This window comes from Scophthalmus maximus, chromosome 5 (genome assembly GCF_022379125.1).
Source record: "Scophthalmus maximus strain ysfricsl-2021 chromosome 5, ASM2237912v1, whole genome shotgun sequence".
In the NCBI taxonomy this organism is placed as follows: domain Eukaryota; kingdom Metazoa; phylum Chordata; class Actinopteri; order Pleuronectiformes; family Scophthalmidae; genus Scophthalmus; species Scophthalmus maximus.
Window position 1 is genome coordinate 3,703,183 of NC_061519.1, and position 17,764 is coordinate 3,720,946.

Genomic DNA, 17,764 nt, shown 5'->3' on the forward strand with positions numbered 1-17,764 from the left:
CGGGTGCACAGGAGCTGTAGTAACACGGCGAGATGTCGGCTGTGTGATCTGGCTCTGCAAATCATTGTTCAAGAGACGGCACAGCTCAGTGATCAAGGCTCTACTCAGGTGGAAATGATGGATGCGCGGGACATCGGTTAAACTCAGCACATTTAAAGCGTTTCCTGACACCCTCTGTTCGCCCCGGCTCCGCTGTCTCCTTTGATCACCCTTTTGTACACTCAAATACATTAGAGGCGGGCCAGATTTTGTTTGCTTAGATAACTTTAAATTGAATTTCCCCGAAACAACAATACACGTCGCATTCGATATACTGTATTTGAAGTTAATCAGTGTGCAAATTTCATCGGAGGTGCTGCAGCTTTTTTTTGAGGATGGAGATGGGGCAGCTTAAAAGGCTGCACACTCAAAAGAAGTGGAACTTGTGAAGTAGATTTGTTCTTACATATTCATGGGACAAAGGTCAGAACTTTGCAGGAGGCCACTTATTCCCATTTGCAATAGCAGGGTTGGAATTAGCACAGTGGGGCATGGTATTTACTGTGAGGCGAGTGCCGAACAGGGCACTGTATGCTCGCGTCCAGTCTCAGGACTTTGTGGAACATTGTGGAACATACGGTAGCTGAGAGCTGCTGGTGTTCAGCCTGGCTGGGATAAAAACCAGACAGTCAGGATACTGCATTAGAGAGAATCACTAAGGCTCACCTCTCAAATCCCTCACCCAGGAATTGGCAGGAGCCTCCTAATAAGCACTTGCTTCCTCAACAAAAGGCAGGAGAGGTATGGGCGAGGTGTAGAACAAAACTGGATGGTTTTTTTTACCTCCTGCTGGCTAATTGATGACCTAGATAGTTGAGGGAGACAGCTGTATAACTCACTGTTAAAGGGAAACATGCGCAGGGGGAGAAAAGCACCGCTCTCCTTTTGTCTCTCTGACCACCTCCAGCTGCTGGTGGAGTTGTGCTTCGCGCCGTGCTAAGGTAGTATGACTTTGATGGCCGTCTGCAACGCGACTTGCCTCCACATATAGTCATTCGAAACATTTGTGTTTTCACGGCAAAAACACCACGGTGACCTTGAGGAGCAATCTATAGCCAGGTCGCCGGTGATGGACGAAGCAAAGCACCAGATGTGGTTGTGACGTGATTAGCTCGAACAAACACATTGTGATCATACTGAAAATTCATATTCAGATATTGCAATGAATGTGTGAAGTGATTGGAACTGATTCGAAGAGTAAAGCAATGGACAATCATGGTACCGTCAGGGTAATATGACTTTGGAGTGCACATGTTTCACATTTAAAGGAGACATATTATGCTATTTCAGTTTTTCCCTTCGCGTTAGTTTTTTATAAGTTATTTATGTATGTGAAAGGTCTGTAAAGTTAAAAAGCCCAAAGTCGTCGGTAAAGGGAGCTCCTCTCCCCGACAACACTGCTCCTGGAGATCTCGGAACGGTTTGTCAGTCCGACGCTTCCGTGCCATCGTGAAGTGCCCATACAAAGCGGGTGCGGAGGTCGAAGCGGTTGACCAATCACAACAGAGTGGGCCAGCTGGCCAATCAGAGCAGACTGGGCTTCATTAGGGAGCGAGGGCTTTTAAAGAGACAGGAGCTAAAACCAAGCGTTTCAGATGGAGGCAGGAAAGAGGAGATGCAGGAATGGACAGTATGAGGAAACTGATGTGTTTACTCAACATTAGAGCATGTAAACCTTTTCAAGCAGTAACTTAAAATAAAAATGATGAACCTGAATCTGAACATTATATGTACCCTTTAATGTAATGTATATCTTCATCACGTTTACATACATACATACACGCATGTACGGTACACATGGATAACTGCTCGGCCTGTGGAAGCAGTTGTCGTCTGCTATTTTCTGTGGCTTAGAGAGAGATTTTTCGAGTCTCAGAATACCAAAGTGGCATCCCTTGATCTCATACAACAACGAGCATTGTGGGAAGTGTGGGAGCCTAACCTAAGGACTAAATGTCAGGATATATCTTATTAAATTATTGTACGTGTTGATAACACAGGGTTCCATGGCGTTCCAAAGTCCTGAAAGGTGATTATTAAATCAACTTTTGACGATTTTAACTTGCTCTCACAAAATATTATCCTGTCAGCACAAAATGTCAAAGTCCTCGTGTTCACAAGTTGTACTCCTGTTTGCCCAGGAGTGTTGAAAGAGTATATTGATCTTTGAAAAATAATAAAAGGATATACCCAGTCTACCCTAGTCTATACTGCACTTGTGCGTACTGTTCACTGAGGATGAAGAGGACATGTCCGACTCACTTTTTAATATCCAGGTTCTGACGCAACCCAGTTTTGTAGTTTCAGTTTGTTTCTTCTTTATTTTCAGCGGCCTGTCGAACTTTAGGACTTCTGAGTTGATGAAAATGTTGTTATATTCACCTAGTTATTGTCACGATTATCTATAACATATATTGTTGATGGAGGCTGTAGGTGCAGCCTGAGATGGAGGCTCGCAGCACTACTACAGACTATAAAAAGTCCTGCCATCTCCTTGCAATTTTTGTAAAACATACATAATGTATTTATTGTATGTTTTTATTACATGACATTTTCTTTTGTTGGGAACATGGCAACCACGTGGAAACTCCATCATATATTGAATAAATATATTAAATCAATATCAAACACGTATGTATGACTGATATGTACCAGTAATAGACTTGTCCATTAGGGACACCAAAGGTTGGTTGATAAGGTTTATATTTGCAAGACTGATAAAATATGTGTTTGCATGCCAAATAAATAAAATTGCATTTTTTTAATGTTTGTGCATACTGGGGAATTTATTGTTAACTTGATGCTAAGTTGAAGTCAATCATGCAGAGTATAAGTGTAACCCATGTAAAGGTGACACACGTGAACCTGGGGTAAGAGATAACTCAGATGTGCTTTCACACTGATTCAACAGAGACATGGGCCAGAAAAAAAAAATTTCTCATAAGTTTTCATCGGCATCATTCACCATGGTTGAAAAGCCTTTGCTGTTAATCTCAAACACACAGATTCTGATTGATCCGCGCTCTCGCTCTTCTGTTGCAGTTTAACTTTGTCGGCAAACTCCTCGGGCCACGCGGGAACTCGTTAAAGAGACTACAGGAGGACACTCTCACAAAGATGTCAATTCTCGGGAAAGGATCCATGAGAGACAAAGAAAAGGTAAAACACTCCAGCCCTTGTTTTTTATTATTTCATCCCGTACTCCTCCTCTCCCGGCTCCTTCCACTCTTTGACCTCACTTTATCTCGGTCTGCTGCTCCATGTCTGTCGCTTCTGGTTTGAAGTGAAGGTGTGCTCGGCATATGCTTAAAGTTCAGAAAGGTACTTTTTTTATGACATCCAATGAAAATTCAGATTTTCTGACCAACTAAGGCATTGACACGGGGCGGCTTCTTCCTCTTCTTCCAGTTTTCCTCAGCTTTCCATAAGACAGATATGAGCCTCTCTGTTCTTGAATAGAACAGATTGATAGATTGTCAGAATATAATAATTATTAAGATAACCAGTCAATATATGTATAATTTTTTGGGGCATACAATGTTTAGAATAGTAAAAAATGTTGGGATGTGATGACTGTAAATACCATTTTTTTGTCTGACTAACAATCAAACATTCTAAATATTCACTTTACTATCAGATAAAACTAAGAAAAAACAAGTCCCATTATAGAAGCAGTAACTGGTGACACCCCCCCCCCCCCCACCACACACACAATTTTGGCTCATTAATTGATTTTCAGGATTGTCTCTAATTAATTTCCTGTCAGTCAACTAAATGATTTTTTATGTTTTCAACATTAGGGAGATATATTTTCCACTTAATTTGTTGAATTAAATATTCCGAAACTGTTTCATTTGCTGAAATTCTGACTCGACCGCGGCTCATTTGAAATGTAGTTGATGTGTCGTGGATAATTAGACGAAAACTTTAAAACTTCTAATTGAATTACGATTCTATCACAACTTGACTTCGAAATGGCCTCAAAACACTGCTTTTTTGTTGTTACATTTGTCTGATGTAAGCCGATCGTCCTCCGCAACTCGGAACTGCAAATGATTGACAGCGCACGGGGCTCTTGTGGACTGCACGCAGTTTTTGAAAAACGGCCTCATTTTGAAAAACTAATTTGGAAAGTTTATGGAAATGTTGGTGAGGTGATGCTGCTCTCCCTCTCTCTCTCCCTCTCTCTCTCTCTCTCTCTCTCTATGTGAAGAAAACACAGCCAGATCTGTGCAGCCTCTGCGCAAGACAGCGCTCCGTTGTTTTCATATGAGCTCTGACATGAGACCTCTGCAGTACACACTGTACTTGAGGCTTTAGCCTTAGAAGGAACGGATTTCATGAAAAGGCAATAACTGCAATCCGCAAGCACCATCCAGTGAAACGGCTTCTATATTCCATGATGGTGTTGTTGCATAAAGAGAGGATATAAATGGCTCCGAGTGGACTGGTTAACCCGGAGATAAATGGACTTCACTTAGCTGGTCTGCGTCTCACCTCTCTCTCTCCGTTTGTCAGAGGTGATTTGTCGGTGGCGATGATTTTTCGTTATTGTGCCGCACACTCGTTTTTGATCGCCGCGATCAATAAATAGTCTTTGATGGTTGAGTCCTCTCCGAGCGCCCCGTCACGGAGTTGTGCTGACCTCCGCAGCACTCACCTGTCTGCACGAGCCCCACTGCAGGGATTCATGACTGACAGTCTTCTCCGTGCAGAGCTGCTTCCCTCTTTTGAAGGGGAGAAGAAAGGGGACACACCCTCACCGCAAACCTGCTTCTTCATCCGCAGCCGCTTGCCGACTCTCGGCTTGCGGCTGCGCGGCGTGTGTGTCGTTGTACAATGCTCGGCACTTGAACATTTCCTCGCGCGGGTCAGACAGCCGGGCCACTGCGGAGCGAAAAGACCTGTCGACTTTTACCCACAAGGCTTTTCAAGTCGACAACAAAGCTGGTGTTTTTTTCAGAAGTACCAAGCGGGGCTCTGTCGCCTTGAGCAACATGTTTCTACTTATTTTGATAGAATGCATACTGTACTGTACTTTTGGGATCGCAGCTGACCGACAAGGAAAAGTAGATTTGAATGTGTTACAGTAGACTAGGATATGTTATCATAGTCCTGCTGCTCATGAAATACAGCTGTGTTTGAGGGTGAAACTGTACAGCATTCAGTAGATCCCCTTTATAAGCTCTTATATTTGGTGGAGACGCTACAGAGAGGCCCGAGAGAATTGCTCAAATATTTGCTGCTGCGGGACCTGGACGTAGCGCGTTGACGAGAATGGGCTTGCAGTGAGGTCGAAAGGCAGAGTCAGAGTCTCGCCACCTCGGTTCTCCTGCTGCTGTTAGATGCAGGATGATGCAAAGGCTCCGTCCAGCCCAATCCCCCTCCTCCTCGTCAGCGCCTTGATTAACTCATCCATTTTGCTCCACGGGACTTGGGACTCCCACTTTTAATTTTCCTGACAGACGAAACAATCAACACCACTCTCATCACGTTGCTTCTGGCGAGCGGCCGCGGGGAAATACTGTACCTTCACTGTGTGTGAGGACTGGTCTGTATAGCCTACTGTTCTGTGATAAGAACTATACTCCAATGAAAATATCAAACCAGGGAGGGCAAGTGTAATCATATTAGCAAGGATGTGAATCACGGCAGATAAAAGGTCAAGCAGTGTTTTGCGCTAAACTACAGCGCAAAACACTCGGTTCATAATGACCTATGTCATTGTCATATCATTGAAACCTAAAGCAGTTACCTTTTTCTACATTGTCATTATCATATTGTCATTGTATGCTCCTTACCCCTTTCATTACTCTGTCCTTTCACCCTTTGCAAAGAATTTGTTCTTGTCTTGCCCGAAGGATTTACCAGTCGTGTGCAGTAGGCTTTGTAGACTTTCATCGCTTCCTATGTGCCGTCTCCACACAGGTGGAGATCTATTTTTACATTTTTGATTCATTTGAAATGGATGACATAGCTGTGTAATCGGCGGAAGCCAAAAACTAGCTGAACAAAAATAAGATAAAAGGTATAATATAAAAGATCTCACGGTGTAAGTCATATCGTAACAGAGTGGTAGCAGCTCTGTGAGGCTGTACTTGAGCTACATGCTGAGCTCAGCATGCTAGCATATTCACTGTCATTATGCCAACATGCTGCTGTGTAGCAGGTGTAATGTTTCACGGGCCTGTGTTTGGTCATGAGTTTTGGACAATTCAAAAATTGTATCAGATGATGGTGCTCAATGAAAAGGACCAGCCATAGACTGTGTATAAAAAATGGACGTAGTCACCGGGTCTGGGAAATATAGCCAATGCAGAAGTGACTGGAGGGACCAGCAGAGGGCGACTCCACTGGTTTATTCGATAGAAGTCTATGAGAAAATTACCCATTCATGGTGCATATGAACCAAAAGGCGATCCATCCGATAGATGTCTAGACCTTCCAGTGTTGCCCAAAAGTGTTGGGCTACAGTCCTCTTATGAAACCACATTTAAATCTGCTGGATCAGGATTTTTATTTCTGAATCAAGATCCATGCATTATTTCGCTCGGAAATCTGTGGAAATGTCAACAAAGCCCTATCTATGCAGTGTTAAAGAAAGTGATCCGCCCTTTTGTCATGATCCTCACCAAAATTGAATTGTTTCTTTCTTGACCCATGTTACAAGTTTTATAGAAATCCTTAATTTCATTTTCACATAATCAAACGGTCGGGGGTGAAAACATACATCCTTGGCAGAGGTAATAAAAATAGCAATTTGAATGTATGTATGTATGTATGGACTCACAGAAGACAGTCTTTTTCATGGCAGAGGGATAAATGCACTTGTTGAACCCAACACTGGAAAGCATATATTACTAGGTTAAACAGGAAATCTGCCCCTTTGTGTTTATAAGCCACTGCCAATGTCAGAAGTGCAGACGAACATGGCTGACAGAGCAGAGCAGCACATCACCACAGTACACTGCCATATTGCACAGTGTGATGCGTCACCTGTCATTCAGACAGAATAATAGAATTGGGCCCCGTTCTCCAGTGTCTGTCCTTAAATATTTCACTTGAATGTGGATGCCCGGAGCGTTGACATCGTTTGCGTTCGCTCTCAGCTCCGTCTGCAGGAGCTCCTGCGTCCAGCGCGCCATGGCCCCTCTGTTTCCCGGGTGAGCGGCTTTTCATGAGCAGATTTATACCGAGAAAAGAAAAAAGTGTAAACTGAAGGGAGATGCTGGCAATAGATATGCCAAACAGAAAGCTATAATCTCCTGCCGTGGGCTGCTTAGCTGCTATAGCACTGAGCTGGATCATGAGTGCCTCTTATCGGCGCTGGGAGAGGCCCCCCCATGTAAGAAAACTGCTTCGACATAAACTATCCCATACAAATGATGTGTTCTCGCGTACAGAATGGTTTCACGAGGTATAACACTGACACTTGAACATATTAGATGGATCGTAAAGATGGAGCGATCCTTTTTAAAGAAAGCGAGTCCTCAGGTGACATATGCTATCATTAGACTCGATGGTCTGATGATAGTTAAAGGACAAAATAATGATTGTTTTTCGTGTCCTTTTTTTTTTCATGCAAATATCCCAAAGAACACATGAAAGGGAAGAGGAGAGACAGATCTGCATGAAGTTGTCTCTTTCTCAACACCCATACTTACCCACCCTGCTCATCACCGTCAGCGCTGGGGGTATGTGCAAAGGAGCCCTCTGCTCGTAAAGCGCAGATTTATGGGGGGAATTAACATATCATTAACATACCACAGGCATTCTTAAAAGAAGGTTATTTATAATTAGGTGACATGGCATGGTGCGGGAGAGGGAGAAGGGGAAGAGGAAGTTGCTGCCATTGGAAAGGCCCCCGAGAAGACTCTTTATTTTTATTTTTGAAAAGGAGAAACTGGGACGCATATAACCTGTTGTTTCCTTTTTGCAGTTCGGTGGCAGACATTTGGGGGGTTTTCTGTCCTATTTCTTGCCATCAATAACATTACACTGGCCCGCTTCTGTCGCGCCTGATTGGCCTATGTGGCCCCGTCACCGTTTACAGGGTAGAGGTTTCCATTGCACTCAAAACGAAGCAAGGAGCTAGGAGTTAATCTGCTCCACTTTCAGTGATTTTGAGTGGAACTCATCAACAGATGCATGCTCTTTAGGCCTTCATTTCTAGCTACGCCTGCTCAAAGGACCAATGTGTATGATTGAATGGCATCTAGTGCCGAGGTTGCAGATTGCAACCCACTGAATACCCCCTCCCTTTCCGAATGTGTAGGAGAATCTATACGGTGGCCTTCAAGTAACGTAAAAACGTGAATGTGTATACTATGAAGCCGTTGTTTGGTTTTATCGGTTCTGGCCAACTGTAGAAACACTGGAGTGCAACATGAAACAGGAGTCGCTCCTGATGTTGATGCAAAGGGCTCATTCAAAGGATGCGAAAACACAACAATTCCTCATGTCAGGTGATGTTATGCTAATTAAAATGATTATACAATTTCAGAAATTTGGGCCATGTTGCAACACTGCTGGCCTTCTTCTGGCCTGGTCAAAATGGAAGTGAGCCTGAAGTGGCCCACATGTAAAATAGAGAATGTGGCCCAAATATCCCAAATCCATTGTGGGCCTTTTTCTGACCGAGATGCTGTGCTCTCGGCTAGACTTGGGCCAGTTTTTGTTTATTTGGTTAGTTCTAGGCTGACATGTAGCATTGCTTGTGGCCCAGATCTCGCGAAAAAACAGTAGTGGGCCGCCCAAGTACCATCATTCTACGCTATATGTGGGCCAAATGAAGGTTTTGGGTTTGTTGGGTGGGTCAAGATATTTGTGGATCAAGTGTGTTACTGTGGGATCCATGTTGTTGAGTCTGACGTATGGAAACGAGGACGCCATGTGCAATGTAAGTCTGGTGCAGCAGTTGTGTTTTTGTAGAGACTATGTATTTGGAAGCGCCAGCCACAGCATGTCTGACCTGACAAGCCGAGCGTTCTCTTGCTGTAGCTGTTTACGATACTCCACCATACAGATGGATGGATCAGTGTAGTATTTGGAAAAAAAGGTCGCCGTGAGCGAGCTCTGTCTCCCAACAGCTGCGATCATACACACTTTTTTAATAGTTTGGAGCAGTAAACACATTTCATTGACATTTTAAAATTACATTTGTATCCATGCTGGTATCATAACTGTAGGGAGCGCTGTGGTGTTTGGTTTGTCCACCACCTTGGCGTAAATTTCTCAGGAACGATTTGAAGGATTGCCACAATTTCTTTATGACCCCCCAAAGGATGAATCCTAATAATTTTGACGACGTCCTGACTTTTCCCACGTCATTGCCATGAGGTAGACATCCGTGGAACTGAAATATATCAAAAACAATCAAATGGATCGCCATGAAATTGGTGCAGACATTCTAGACCTCTTTAGAATGAATTATATTCCGCAAAGTCTAAATCTTTCAGTTCAATACTTCCTTTCATGACCAAATACCTAAAATAAATCCAATGACTTTCCCATCATTCTCTGCTGAACTTGGCATGTGTGCTTATGTTTGCATGCTAACAAACTAAACCACGATGGCAAACATGGTGAACATAGCTAGAATTTGAATTTGCTTAATTTTAGAATATATTGATCCATCAATTTTGGGATTGGCTCAGGAGATGATGAACTTCATATAAGCGGTAATTATAATTCTGTAAAAATATAGGTGACAAAACAAATCGGTCAGATCTTAGTCCTTTAGTGCAACACATTCACTGTTAGTTCTTCAGCACTTCACTTCAGAGGTCTCCTCATAGTCGAACAGAGTGTCCATGACTTGGATCTGTTGATGAAACTGACATAGAGTACTTACTTGATTATCCTATACTGTTGTCTTATTATCAAATGAGATAGTGATTTGTTAAAATAGTCAATCTGGGCAAACCATAACTTGTACGAGTTTGAGGCTGAAACTTAGCCGGCAAATTTTTAATTGTCAGTTAATCACTAATTAAATTTTTTTTAACTCACTGTCTACATTGTTATTTCTTTACTTCAGGCTCTCTGTTGTTTAAATTTTTCATTTACAATATCGCTCTAAAACATACCCTGTCCCCCCAGAGTTGCTGTGTTAGTTCTGATGAAGCTACAGTCACGACACATGAGAAACAATGCAACAAAGAGAGCAGATATCGTGATGAAGAGCACGAGAGCACATACTCGGTCTGAACATTTGTTATGAGGACAGGCAGCTGTGCGAGGACAGAGGCAATCGGTCACGTTTGACACCTGCAGCCGAAAGGATTGGAGGGATTTCCTGTTTGCCGGAATAAAAGCATACAAGCGACCCACGCAAATATTTTCTGTTTGTCTCTCGGTAGCTCCGCGGCACCATGCAGCATCAAAACCTCTTCCTAATTCCACTGTAGAGGAGACGGATTATTCTTGACACTGTACAGGGGATATGTGACACCACACTTTGTTTCCTTGTCGCATCAGGAAGAAGAGCTACGGCAGAGCGGCGAGGCCAAATATCACCACCTGAACGAAGACCTGCACGTCCTCATCGAGGTGTTCGCCCCGCCAGCTGAGGCCTACGCCAGGATGGGTCACGCTCTGGAGGAGATCAAGAAGTTTCTCATACCGGTATTTTCGCTTGTCTCTGCCTCTCCACACACACACACACACACACACACACACACACACACCGAGACAGAGACTTGCGCTGGGTTATCCTTGTCCCTCCCCCTGAACCTCTTTGCTTTGCAGCTGCCCTTTGGCCCCGGCCAACTCATCCTCAGCCAGTTCACAGTGAAGCCAGTGAGCAACAGCGGAGACAACCCCGCTCTTTCACCCACTCTCTGTCTGTAACTTGCACCGCATATTCTGTCAGGACCATCGCAGTGTGTGTGTGTGTGTGTGTCTGGAAAGCATCTGATCAAGTGTGTTTGTGTGTGCACGATTCCGGTTTTGAATTTGAGGGTATAACAAGGAATAAAAGAGCGCAGGAGGGAACGTCTCCTGCAGCAGCCAAACCCTCCTTGGCAGCAACATGCGGCATGGAGCTTATTTACACTTCCCCCATTCATTATGGATGATCTCTCCAATGCTCAGAGCTATGATGATTTACATCTCATCATTAATTACCCCCACCTCCCCGTGTTACCACTTCTCAGCATCACCACGAAACGTATTCATCGATAGAGCAAACACATGACGATCATACCCGTCGTTTTACGATTGAGGCCCTACTTCCATGTTAATAACGTCTTTAAATTTAGTGGCAGAAAACACACAACAACAGCAACCGTGTGAGAAGATAAAGGCAAATAGGATCCCCAGGATTTATCAGCGGGAGATCTGAAATGTTTAGCCGCCTCAGGAACAGCGGTCACGGCAGTACTGTAAAGTACATTAATTAGATATTCCCGGGGCTGTAGCCCTGGAGATAAAGGACGTAATTTAATACAGAGTAACTGAAAGCAAGTCTATTGCTGTCTGTGTGTTTATGTGTGTGTGTGTGTGTGTGTGTGAACACAAGCTTGCCTCTCTGTGTGCAGGATTACAATGATGAGATCAGACAGGCCCAGCTGCAGGAGCTCACATACCTTAACGGTGGCTCGGAGGAGGCCAAGGTGCCATCGGTGAGGGGCAAGTCAGTCGCCCGTGCGAGAGTGACACCTGTTCCGGGGCCTCCCAGGTAATCTGCTTCTGTGTGTGTGTGTGTGTTTGTGTGTGTGTGAATGTATGCATTTGTTGTACTGTACGTACACTTTGGTTCAGCTGGGGACCAGGGTATTATTTACAGTTAAGCAGCGACTGGGAAGGCTGCATTTTTTTTTTCTTCTTCTGAAAATGGATGTGTTCGGTGTCCTGTTGCAGTTTCCTAGTTATTGGTGTCATTTAGAGTTAGAGCACATTTACGACCGCCTGTGTCGGGTACCATTATACGAGTAATCAATTATTTTTTCCCCGTGTGGTTTTTATTTTAACAGACAGGCATGTCACATTAAAGTGACATGCTATTTTTTACTATTTTTTTAAGGCATTATTTCTTGAAAGAGACCTTCCTTTTTTCCCCTCTGTATTTGTCAGGGAATGTCGAAATGCCTAAACAATTTGGACCAGATTTACTAAAATGTGTCGGCGCAAGCGTTGGCTCTTGATTTACTAAGGCAACAGCTCATTACACAATCAGCTCCTGTAGCGATCCCAGGGCTGAGAACAAATGAGACCTCACGGCACAGGTCAGCCTGTGAACTGGGATGCCTGTCAGTTTCCCAGGCTTTGGGGGGAAAAATGAATAAATTAGAAAAACGTGTTGAACGTGTGATCTTGACCCCGCAACATTTACTTCATCAGTGTTCTCATACTGTACATTCCTGCAGCTCCTCTTTTCACCCAGCGTCAAAAACACCTGGATTTCTTGTAACCCCTCCTCCCGATAAATCACAGTCATCTGTGATTGGCCAGCTGGCCAAGTCTGTTTAAAATGTGTAGGAAATGTCACGCCCCTTCACCAGAAAAGTGGAGATTCTCCGATTGCAGGTGGGGTTACCCCAAAAGAGTCCAACTGTGACATCACAGCAGGAGAGAAATCTGAGCCATGTATTCCTCACAACATTTTAAAATGACAATCTTTACAACAGAAATAAAAAAAAAGGGGGAGGTCGAACAAGGCGCAAAAAATATACACAGGAGTGGTGAAGGCAGAGGGAGATGGTGGTACAATCAGCCGGTCGTACTAGAATGTGCAGTGCATTCAAATGCATTACATGAATATAATGTACATATTATAAGACAGAGCTGCCTGTAAGATTTTATGTCACAATCATTGCCAATTTCACATTTTGCTGTATGTTTGAAGCACAGGAGCCACAACTCCCTGCTCCCACACAACAACTCCCCCAGCTCTAGTTTGGTACAAAATAATTACACATTGTCATTTATAATTATTGCTCTGCTTTTCTTCTTAGAATCAGATTCAGTTATAGGTATACCTAATTAGTTGAGTGATACAGTAAAGCTCTCTGGATATTTTTGCAGTGTAACTATATTTTTTATCTGAGGCCCCAGAAATTAGTATAATGGTGAAGCCAGTCTAATCTGTGCTATAGGTTTAGAGTTGAATTGTTTTTACCTTCGGGAGGCACAGACACTCAACACCCTCTGTTATTTAAGACTTTTTGGCTTTGGCTGACTGACAGCGAGAACAGTACATCATAATGCACCATCACCAACTGATACAGGACAAATAAAACTTCAAAGAGGCCCGACAGAGAGTTCCTGTTCAATGTGATGTGTTATCGCTGTCTCTCTCTCTTTCTGTAGAAGTTGTTTCTCATATTCTACAAGAATGAATGGTAGCAAAACAGCATCTTCCGAGGGCAGGAAAATGAGCCCTGATATTCCTAGTTATGCTGACTGTGTGCAGAGCTCTGCGGGAATTATAAAGGAGATGAGAAAACACAGATGATTGGCATGAAACTAACAAACCTGAGTGTCACTGCTATCATTTTAAAGTTGCAACTTTGCAAACGGCTGGTGATTTAATGAACTTACCAGGATGTTTTCTGTACATCAAAGTGATACAAACTGGACAGCAGAGGTTATACATCGTATGCAAGTGAGTCTAGTTTTTAGTTTTTTTGGACAGAGCTGTCAAAAATTATTGTAACGTTTCAATTAGGAAGAACTATTGCACTAATTCTGCCTTTTCCTTTCACTGATCACTATCACACCTCTTGGCTTCTCTCCATGCATAAATTGTATTCCTTCCCCATCCGAGGAAAATTAGGTTGCAGCCAGGCGTTAAAAAAAGACAAACAAGCCATCATGAATAAAACATTAAAAACAAATAGCTGACAGATGACAGGGAGAAAAAAAATAAGTAACACAGCACAATACAGAATCACAACATGAGGAGACAAAGATGAGCCAATGTCCAGTTTGCAAGAAAAGGTGTGCTGGTGCAATCATTGTGCAAATTCCACATATTAAATGTGGTAGATACAAAGGAGAGTTTGAATCTCTTGGTCCTATGTGTGGGAACTGTGGCTATCTTCTGCAATGGGCCCTTGACCTCCCTGAAGAGATGAAGGTCATAGATGTCAGAGAGCTGAACTTGAGTCACCCAAATAACTTTGCTGGCAACTCTTGACAATCGGAGCTCGTTCCAGTTCGCCAGATTCAGGCTTCCAAACCATGTCACGACAGTAAAGGACAGGACTGATTCAATGAAAGTCATAAAGAACAAAGTCGTCATTTTGGTGCACACATTAAAATGATGAAAGGAATTCATTTTTTTCTTGAGGTAAAGACATTGTTGAATCTTCTTGGAAATAGCCACCTTAGCCTGAATGCACAACTTATAGTCTAAAACAGAACCCAAGTATTTGTAATCCTCCACCCGATCCACCTCAGTTCCCTCAATAACTGTGTGTTTGGGAGTAGGAGCTGATTTCCTCAAATCAAAAACCATGTCCTTAGTTTTGGACACATTTCGGTTTGAGGAAAGACCCCTTGCACCATTCCACAAAGTCATTATCGAAAAAAACACATCCTTGTGGTGAATGGTGGTTGTCTGAGAGATTAACTCTCCCGCACTCTGATCTGTCCATCATGAAATCTAAAATCCAGCCAACGATAGTAACATCAAGACTGAATTCAGACAGAAGTTCGTCTGGGAGCAAACGTGGCTCAAAGTGTTAAAAGCGGAAGAAAAAAAAAAAATCTACAAAAAGGAGTCTGGCATGAGTCATGGGGCTCTCAAGGTGACAGGCCGTTCAACAGTGTCAGGGTGGCATCGTCTTCCCCTCCGCCCACTCTATAAGCAAGCTGCAGGGGATCGAAAGAACCGTGCACCTGCTTCTGAATACCCTCCTTCATCACCCGCCTCAAAGACGTTCATGATTAAAGATGTCAGTGTGACAGATCTAAAATCATTTAGGGTCTTCGGATTTGACACGGGGCGACAATAGTGTGTTTCCAGATTACAGGTATCTTCTGTAGTTCGAGTTCCACAAATTTGTATCAGGGGCGCAGACTCTTCTGCTTTGAATGCACTTAAACATCTTCACAACAGTGTCACCATCAAATACGACTTAGTCCTGCTCCTCAGCAACTGCTCTTTTAAATTATGTGTATCAAATAGAGCTACTATAACCATGACTGACTTCCTTATTTCCCCTCCCATAACACCCAGTAATGTTTGTTTTTTTTTCCATGCCATTCCATGCAGCTTTTGGGTTATTACTTCTTCTGTCTCTATCTTGTCTTGCTCTTTCTTCTTTTCCAGTTTTAATACATTAGTAACAACACCTCTATTAAAAGCAGCTTTCCTTTGACTGAAGAGTCCAAGAACACTGACCGGTCTCTGCACTCAAAACAACCCTGACGGGCAAGTTATTTGCCTTCAGACCAAACTTCAAACCACCCTTTGCTTCACCACCTTCTTATGATGTAACACGGTCTTATACGTCAATGGAAGGTGGAAGACTGTTCTGATGATCCAAGCTGGGTTTTCAGTGATGGATTTGTTAGCCCTATCACAACACACGGCACACAAGTCTAGAGTTTTCATACGACTCCTTGGACAAGATACATACCGATAAAAACAGAACAAATTTGGGATAGTCTGGTTTGATAGGTTTTTGGATCAGCAGCAGCTTTGGCATTCGCTTTAGGATATATCTAAACAGTGGTGACAAATAGTTCAGGGATTTCCCTCGGGCGGGAGAAGGGCCTGAGCAACAGGACATTGAGTGCAGAGCCGTTCTCTTACTGTAACGTTGGTTCACCATCTACAGTTTATATACAAGAATCCAACTCCCTATCAGACAGCCAAGTTATACAGGGTATAACATTGGCTTGCAACTTTTCCATTTTATTCCTAAGAGACTGCACAACAGTAGAAGGCAGTGGGATGCGGTTGTTCTGCAATTGTTGTCTAATCCGCCTGTGAACGCCGCCCCTTCTTCCTCATTTCCTGACATTAACTTTCCCAGGGATATATACATGATTTTTTAACATCCGATCATGGAACTCCACAACGGGGGGTAGATGTCTCCCCAACAGCGCGTAATCCATACAGAATTCTGCAGCTTGTCGAGTCCATTGTAGGCCCAAGAGAAATTCCCAGGTATGCTGGATTGTGATTGTTTGGGGGTGAAGGCCGACAACGATATCCAGGTGATCAAACTACAAGAATAGTCGGAACACTGAAAAATATGTGGGGCCAAGTTCTATATTAAAACAACATGAAACTCAGATGGTCAGAATGCACCACTGTAGCGTCCATTCTGCCTTTGTGGTGGTTTGTTAACAGATTTAATGTATGCGTACACAAAGCAGACTAGGGATGTCAAATTACCTGGCTACTGGGCAGGTAATAAATTTCAACTATAAACACCCTCAGGCTGTACAACTCTTTTGCGTCTGTTCATTGTTCCCGTCGTCCTGCATCCTCCGCATGATTAGTCATGTTGTTTCAGGTCGTAAGCCTTAAAAACAGTAGCTCTCTCTTGCAGACGAGACCAGTGGCATTAACTTAAACTCTATAATGTGAGCAGCAGTGCTCCTGGTGAAAATGAAGTCCTTAATACCATTATTCAGATTCAAGAAGTCAGATTAAGTTTTTGAAGTTGTTATTCAAAGTTGCAACAGGTGCAGCTCAAGAGACTCATACTGTTTGAACATACCTGTCAGTAATTGGTCTTTTTCGTCACACACTGCGATCCGATTTCATGCTTGCTGAGGAGTTGCTGATGGGTGTGCAGCTTGTTGCCTGCCCCTGCTCATCTAATAGCTGACCCACAGTCGGCTGTGAATGTAGGAACATTTTCAACGATGTAACTGTCAACAAAGGCCAACGTGACAGTGTTTGGGTTTTTGCCATCAACTAACGTGCATCACAAATCAATGTGACTCAGCAGCAGTAGGATATTCTGTAGCTTAACAGCGATCTGATAGGGTTGTAGGAAAACCGGATTACAACGGAATCCTTTGAATCCACTACAAGAAGGCGCCATTTATTTACTGAAAGAAAATGAGTTGGTGTAAACCCTGTGCGTCTTCTGCTCAGGCTGTTGTTGGAAATGACTATTTTGTTCCGTGTTATGCCGCCGTATTTAAGATGAGACTAGTGTCCATGTGTGCTGAAATAGGTTGGACTGGTCATTAAGGGAGCAGGAATCCATTCCTAGGAAAAACGGCACCGATAGTAAATAATGTCTTGCAGTGCACCGCGGCGCAGTGACTGGTGTCCATAAACATTAGCGGAGCTAAACCGGTTTCGCATAAAAGCCTTTATATGCAAATGACATCCAGCGGAGGCCTCTATCCCTTTGAAACCAATGCTAATATCCGGCCTCCTCTGAGACCCCACAAGACTACAAATAAAAATACTCGTGGCCATTAGACGACTTTAACACTCGCGTGCACCGGTGCCAAGACAGAGAGAGAAAAGACACAAAGCGCTGATTGTTAATTCCTCCGCATTTATGAAAGAAAAACACACTTCTTTCATCCGATTTTGAGATAAACAAGGTAACCGAGATGCGGTGTTTGCATCGCTCTGAGTCGGGGGTATAATTGCCCGTGTTTTTAAATTACACCGCAATTAGCATTTACCATGCCTAATTTGAGTCGCGATAAGACGCAAGTCCCACGGGCTGCTGCACAGGAAGTCGCACACGGGATTTTCGCTCATGTGCTTGATTTTGATCATCACCAACTGCTCAGTGGA

The 17,764-nt window shown here is 43.4% G+C and overlaps 1 protein-coding gene across 2 annotated transcripts in view; it reads left to right on the plus strand.

Annotated features, from left to right (window-relative positions):
• The window catches only part of khdrbs3 (KH domain containing, RNA binding, signal transduction associated 3), a 104,418-nt gene that overhangs the window by 51,856 nt on the left and 34,798 nt on the right, over window positions 1–17,764 (plus strand). For both annotated transcript variants that reach the window (XR_007030806.1, XM_035635412.2), the window contains 3 exons: window positions 3,082–3,198; window positions 10,519–10,665; window positions 11,580–11,719. Coding sequence is in view for 1 of the 2 variants with exons in the window: in XM_035635412.2 (XP_035491305.2) it covers window positions 3,082–3,198; window positions 10,519–10,665; window positions 11,580–11,719 (404 nt within the window). In the remaining variant the exon portion in view is untranslated. The remainder of the gene's footprint in view (window positions 1–3,081; window positions 3,199–10,518; window positions 10,666–11,579; window positions 11,720–17,764) is intronic.